This window comes from Pistacia vera, unplaced genomic scaffold (genome assembly GCF_008641045.1).
Source record: "Pistacia vera cultivar Batoury unplaced genomic scaffold, PisVer_v2 Contig126, whole genome shotgun sequence".
NCBI lineage: Eukaryota > Viridiplantae > Streptophyta > Magnoliopsida > Sapindales > Anacardiaceae > Pistacia > Pistacia vera.
In genome coordinates, this window is record NW_022195314.1 from 776,770 (window position 1) to 784,168 (window position 7,399).

Genomic DNA, 7,399 nt, shown 5'->3' on the forward strand with positions numbered 1-7,399 from the left:
GGATTCTTCATTAATTCTTTTCTTGCCTCCATAGGAAGTTTTTGAATTGGAAAATGACGACGGACAATGATTCAACATTTTATGAGCCTTATCAAGCAGCACTGGAGGAGGATTGGGATTACTTGAAGAAATTCTTCAACAAAGATAATGCTCTTCCTTTGTCATCTCCTATAACGTCTGCCATGGACACTATATTTCACTTGGCAGTTTTCAGCAATAGTAAAAAGCCGCTTGAATATTTACTTGGTATTGCCAAAGAAAACCCAATGAAAGCGTATGACTATTTGGCAAAGAATGACTACGGAGACGCAGCTCTTCATGAGGCTGCCGCCAATGGGAACCTTGAGGCAGTAAAGCTCTTAGTGGAGCACGACAAAGAGCTCTCTAACGATTATGAAAGTACTGAATTCCTTGAGGATATTAATGTTACTGAGTTCCTTGAGGATATTAATGAAGAAGGCGAAACCCTGCTGTTTAAAGCTGCTGCATATGGGAAAACAGAAGTGGTGAGTTATTTAGCTTCAAAGGAATTCAAACAACTGAATGAAAAAATAAAATATATTAGAGAAGCAGGACAAAAGAAAGAAGTAAAATATTCAATGCTGAAAGACATTCACCGCCAAATAATAACCCGTACCAAGACAAATGCTAAAACTGATACTTCCAAACAGCCTATACCTACCCAAGAAGAAGAAACCATAGAAGTGCATGGAGCCTCCATTCTGCACGTTGCCATCCGAGGAGAGAATTTTGGTCTCTTTCTCTGCCCATCTAGCTTTTTTACTTTTGCTTTGAATTGAAATATTCAACTGCTATCAGATGTGTAAAAGCTCTGTTCAAATTTTTGCTCAAAAACGGCTCTACTGTTACTGAAACTGAATAAAGGTTTAGCAACATTGAAGGACGAAAATGGCTGGACCAGTCTTCACCTGCTAGCCACTATGCCCTCTGCTTTCAAAAGTGGATACCGAATGGGCGCATGGATCAGCAGAGTCTTCTACTTCTGTATGTACTCTCCAACTTTCTATACTCTAATATATATTCATGAAAATTAGACTGAGTAGGTGTTTGTTTGTTTGTTTTTTGAACACTTTTGATAGATTTAAATGTTTTAAGTTGGGGTCACTAAAACATAAGTTTTTTTTGACACAATTTCATGATCATTAATTTATATTAATCTAAAGGTTTAAAAATTGTTTAGTTAGCATTAAAAGTAGTTAACTTCTCATCAAGTCATTGGATCAAATTAATTCAGTAGCTAAGAATTTGCGTCACGAATTTATACTAAAAGTAGTTAACTTCTCATCAAGTCATTGGATCACCTATATATGATTTATGAATCCATGTAATTAAAAGTACTAATAAAAGTGGTGTTTATTTAGGATCTGATTGAGAAAGTTTGTTATTGAAACTTTTGTAGTCTGGTCCAAGAGTTGTATCAATTTCTATATATATAAACTCACTAAAAAAAATTTTGATTGCCAAAATTCGATATTTGACAACTTTGTTGATCAACTCGAGTAAAATGTTTCTTAAATAAATAAATATTGGTCACATTTAACCTTCTCATATAAGGTTATATATATTATTGAAGAAAGGTATTTTAGTTATTTTATCAATGTGTTTGTTAATAATTTTCAAATTTTGAATATTTGTATATAAGTTATGAAATTTAACTTATTCTATTAAGTGTATTTATCTTAAAATCTCACTCGAAGATTAATTGAGGTACGCGTAAGCTAGTCTAAACGCTTTGGTTATATATATATTTATCTTAAAAGAAGAGATGATATGAAAAACAAATAATAAAAAATCAAAAAGTACTTAAATTCATCCTAAAACTAATAACTGTATGTATGCAATTGAGCATGCGACAACTCTATGTTTATGTTTCTTTATTAACAACTTTTTTACTAATATGAATTTAGTTTAGAAAAAAATTAATGATGAAAATTAAAAAAAAAAACAAAAAAAGATATGATATATCATTAAAACTTTAATTTGGTCAAAGGCCAATTGATCCATATCTTTCTAAATTGAAAGGTTATCTTCATATATGAGTTAATAATATACATTTATTAGGAAATAAAATTGTTATATTAATAGTAATGGTTATATATATACATATTTCTTATTAATTCCTAAATTTACAGGCCTTCCGGATCAATTTCCAAATTGAAAGGTTATCTTCATATATGAGTTAATAATACACATTTATTAAGAAATAAGAATGTTATATTAATAGTAATGGTTATATATATATACATATTTCTTATTAGTTCCTAAATTTACAGGCCTTCCGGATCAATTTCTAAATTGAAAGGTTATCGTCATATATGAGTTAATAATACACATTTATTAAGAAATAAGAATATTATATTAATAGTAATGGTTATATATACACATATTTCTTATTAATTCCTAAATTTACAGGCCTTCCGGTTGATGATAGTGTAGATGATGAAAAGGGTAGTTGTTTTAATCTCTTCAAAGGTGATAGAATGAAACTTTACTTTTGTTCTGATTTAATTTCCTGCATTTGTGCCTTCAAATACACACACAAACACACACACACATATATATATATAAGAAAAACCTTTGTTTATGGAATGTACTTTTTATTAATATATACCTAAACCCTACAGGCCTTCATTTTGGTGATGATGTAGATGATAAAGAACTTTGTTGTTTAAATCTCTTTAAAGGTAACTATTAAGAATTTACTTTATTTTCAAATTATTTTTGAATAAGAATTTGACTTTTGTTCCGTTAAATTCATTTACTTTGCTACATTATATGAATCATGTACATGCATAAACAAGAATAGGGTGGTGGATACTAGGAAAAAACTGGTCACCAGCGAGAAAAAATTGCGAAGCTAAGAGAAAGCATAAACTTGCTGTTAGACTTGAAATTTCCTCACCTGATGCTGATGAACAAGGAAATATTCGAGCTACAGCATCGATTGAAGAAGATTCTAAGCCAAGCCTTCTATTTATGGCAACTGAAAGAGGAGCAATAAAGATTGTCAAAGAGATACTTAAAGTCGGTCCCCCATTTTTTGTGTATAAGAATCATCTAAAGCAGAATATATTGCATGTGGCCATTAAGCACCGTCAAAGGAAGATATTTGATCTTGTGAAAAGGAGGATGATACATATGACAAGGTTAGTCCGAGGGATTGACGAAGATGGCTACACCATTTTACACCATGCTGCAAACACGAGGGATGGCACTAGAGAAATTCACCCTGCGAGACCTGTATACGAACTGCAAGAAAAGCTAAAGTGGTACAAAGTAAGCCCATCCTTCTCCTACTTCAAGAATTTTAATCATGTATGGATTAAAAAATAACATGTGTCCTCAAGGTATACATATGTAAATATCTTTTCAATTTTAAATTTTATTTCATTATTCGAATCCGATAATTAACAATGAAATTTTAAAACAGCAAAAATATAAAATTTTAGAGAATGTAATTGACAACCCCTATTGTATGTAATCTAGATTGAAGAACTGACATACGTTGCTATATGTTTATGTATGTAGCGTGTAAAGAAGATGACGCCCCCCCACTACCTCATGTTGCCCGCTTCAAAGGATAAGAACACTTGCGAAGAACTTTTCGATATAAAGCACCGTGAACTGCAGGAGCGAGCACAACAATGGATAAAAGAGACCGCCCAGTCTTGCTCTACAGTGGCTGTTCTTGTTGCCACCGTCGTCTTCGCAGCTGCCTACACTGTACCTGGAGGTTCCAATGATAAAGGGTATCCAGTTTTCCTCAACAACAGTTTCTTCTTGATTTTCATAGTCATGGACATTGTTACTTTAGCCTGTTCCTTGACCTCGGTGGTAACGTTCTTGTCCATCCTCACGTCACCTTTTAATTACGATGAATTCCTTCACACGCTCCCTCAAAAACTATCAATAGGCTTCTCCTTACTCTTCTTCGCCTTGACTACAACAATGCTTGCATTTGCGACAACATTATTGCTGATCGTTCGTTTCCAAAAGCAACGTTGGACCACCACTATCATTTACACTGCTGCATTTCTTCCGATCAGCATATTTGCACTCACGCAATTCCCTACGTATGTTGCATTTAAGGTAACTTTGTTCAAGTTTTACAAGTGGATTAAGAAGGATCTTCCTTGTAAACGGTTAAAGAAGCGGCTGGTGACCAAATTTCAATGTTATAAGAACAAGCTTTCGATGAATGATGTGTTGTCCAAGAAGAATGACGATCAAGGGGCTAGACCCCCAGTATAAGGGATTTATAAATGTTGCTCGAAATGGTAAAGGAGGCTGATGTGTCTCCAATGCTAAAGGAGGCTTGTATTTTTATTAATTTTTAACTGAATATTTGTTAATGGTGTCTGACTATGTGTCTTGTTGATCTCCGCCGTAAAGTTGCTGCATATGGGAGAACAAAAGTGGTGAAGTTTTTAGCTTTTGAGCCATTTGAACAACTGATAAAAAAATCAGAATATGAAATTACAGAAACAGGAAAAATGGAAAATGTAGAATGTACAAAGCTGAAAGACATTCACCACCAAATAATAGCCCATATTAGGAAAAAGCTTAAACCTGATACTTCCAAACCGCCTATACCTACCCTACAAAAATAAATCATAGAAGTGCAAGGCGCCTCCATTCTGCACATTGCCATCTGAAAAAGGTATTTTGGTCTCTTTCTCTGCCCATCTAACTTGTCTACTTTTGCTTTGAATTGAAATACCGAACTGCTATTTGATGTGGTAAGTTCTTTTCAAATTTTCGCTTAGAAATGGCTCTACTGTTATTGAAATTGGACAAACGCTTGAACAGTCTTCACCTGCTAGCCACTATGCCCTCTGCTTTCAAAAGTGGATACAGAATGGCAATATGGATTAGAAAAATGTACAGATTTTATGATTAAAAACTCATTTTTAGCATGACGCAATTTGTCACAGCCACACAATTATCATAGATTATGAGATACTTTGTTCCATTTTGTCGAAAGAGTTTTGCTCTACTTTTTGAAAGAACAAACTCTTCTTGTCAAATGCCTAATGATACAATTTGTCCATGACAAAAGATACCAAATGCATAACCCACAAAGTTGTGCATTTATATTCGAAATGCAGAACAACACAATCTCGACAAGCAAGCAGTGGACTCTATACAAATGAGGCACATGGATTTTCTTTATAAAGGTTTGGTTGCAACTTCGATTTGTTGAGCAAAGAGTGATCAATTTTGGGAATTGAATTATTGTCTGTACCACCGTTTGTATAGTGATGACAATGTTAATCGATCATGGTGGTGGTCATGTCATTGAGAAATTTCAGAGAATTTGATAATGGGAGTTGCAAATTGAGAAGAGAAGGCACTTCGATAGGCTGATTCTTCAAAAATGTAAATAATGTTCATACATCAAGCAATGGAGTTTCTAAAAATTCTGGCTCAGATTCTTTTCTTCCTTTTTTATCTGCATTTTTTTCTTCATGAACGACAGAGCCAAAGCCAGAGCCAGAGCCAGAGCCAGAGCCAGTACCTTTGGAGTCTGATGAGGTTGAAGCTTCCTTTGCTTCTTGAAACTTCTCCTGTTGAGCTCTAGATTCTACTTGTCTTACTCTCACCACTTGTTTGGAGTTATTTAATTGATGCATTTCACTGATTCTGAAAGATGAGGTAACGTCATCTATATGACTATTCTCTGACGAAGTATCTTTGGCTATTAGATGTTGGAAAAATGGCTCATTTAGGAAAATCACATAGGGTAGAATTGATAATGAAAAAAGGTTTAGGGACTTATATGTAATAGGCCAAAAAGTTAGTTTGTCCCACATTGAAAAGGAATGAAAAGTGGGAAACTTTTGGGGCCTATATATAAGGACCTAAATCATTGTTATTTGTATCCCAAGTTGTAATTCCATTATACTTCTTTTTTTAGGGTTCTTTCTTTAAGGACCCTTTAGTTTGCAAGTTTTGTTGTATCTCCCCTTTGTTTTGGGTATTTGTTATATTGTCCAAAAGTTTGTAATATTGTTTGGAGATAGTGGAGTTTTCTTTTGCAGCGCCCGAGGACATAGGTTTCAATACCGAACCTCGTTAATTCCTTGTATTCTTTATTTTTGCATTTAATTTTGGCTATTTATTTATGCTTTACTACTTGTTATTATTATATTCAATAGCCAGCATTAGAGTTTATGTTTCTGTTGCATAACAAGTGGTATCAGAGCCTAGGTTTAGGATAGTGAGTAGCTATTTGTATGGTTATATGCATGTCTAGGAAAATTCTATCAACAAGACGATAAAAGTCTAAGGAGACTGGATTTTAAGTGGGACCATTTGTGACCCCTCCATTGTTTCCTGGGAATTTTCCTGGTGCGTATTTAATTATTTCAGCACTTACTACTACCTAAGGCTATTGTTGATTTGTTGGTTAGCTATTGAATATAATAATTTGTGGAGCTTGGTTATTGGGAACTTTGTTTACCAAGCCAATTGAGTAAAGAATAAATGGTGTCATTGTTCGAGGCATCACCGTTCGTGGCACCACCATCCGTGCCAGTAAAGATGATAACGGTTTCAAATGCAAAAATTAATGTTGAAAAATTTGATGGTCAAAATAATTTTGGCTTGTGGCAGAGTGAGGTAATGGATAGCTTGTATCAGTAGGATCTAGATATCATTCTGGAGGAGGAAAAACTAGAAGATATCTATGAGAAAGACTGGGTGAGGTTGAATGTAAAAGCTTGTGGGATGATTCGCTCACATCTTTGTAGAGAACAGAAATATCCATTCATGAAAGAGACGTCTACCAATAAGTTATGGAAGGCGCTGGAAAACAAATACATGAAAAGAAGTAATGAGAATCGGTTCTATTTGATGAAAAGATTGTTTCATCTTCTGTTGAGACCATGTATGAATATTAGTAGCCATATTGATACATTTAACAGATTAATTGCTGATTTGTTAAATCTAGATGAAACATTCAAAGATGAAAGCTATGTTGTTGATTGGATCTCTTCTGGATGAGTTGGATCATCTTAGTATTATACTTCTTCATGGGAAAGAAAAATTGTCCTTTGAAGAAGTTTGTTCCGCTCTGTCCAATCATGAAATTCGAAAAAATGATCAGAAGGAGAATAGAAATGAGTCAGCAGAAGCACTTGTAGCAAGAGGGTGGAGTCAGAGTCGTAAGAATGAGAGAAGAGGAAGATCTCGTTCGAAGGGAAAACTGAATAGGGATCAATGTGCCTTTTGTCGTGAGAATGGGCATTGGAAGAAAGATTGTCTGAAGTTGAAAAAGAAAGAGGGCAAAGCTGCTTTCGATGCATGCGTTGTTGAGCTTAAAGAGGATGAGTTAGATTTCTGTCTAGTTAGCCTACCATCCACCTCTGGATCAAAT

The 7,399-nt window shown here is 34.3% G+C and overlaps 1 protein-coding gene across 1 annotated transcript in view; it reads left to right on the forward strand.

Annotated features, from left to right (window-relative positions):
* LOC116120542 overlaps positions 1-4,291 on the forward strand; it is a 36,607-nt gene extending 32,316 nt beyond the window's left edge. The window contains exon 7 of the mRNA XM_031406501.1: positions 4,111-4,291. Coding sequence (XP_031262361.1) covers positions 4,111-4,272 — 162 coding nt within the window. The 3' untranslated portion in view covers positions 4,273-4,291. The remainder of the gene's footprint in view (positions 1-4,110) is intronic.
* Positions 4,292-7,399: the final 3,108 nt, after the last annotated feature.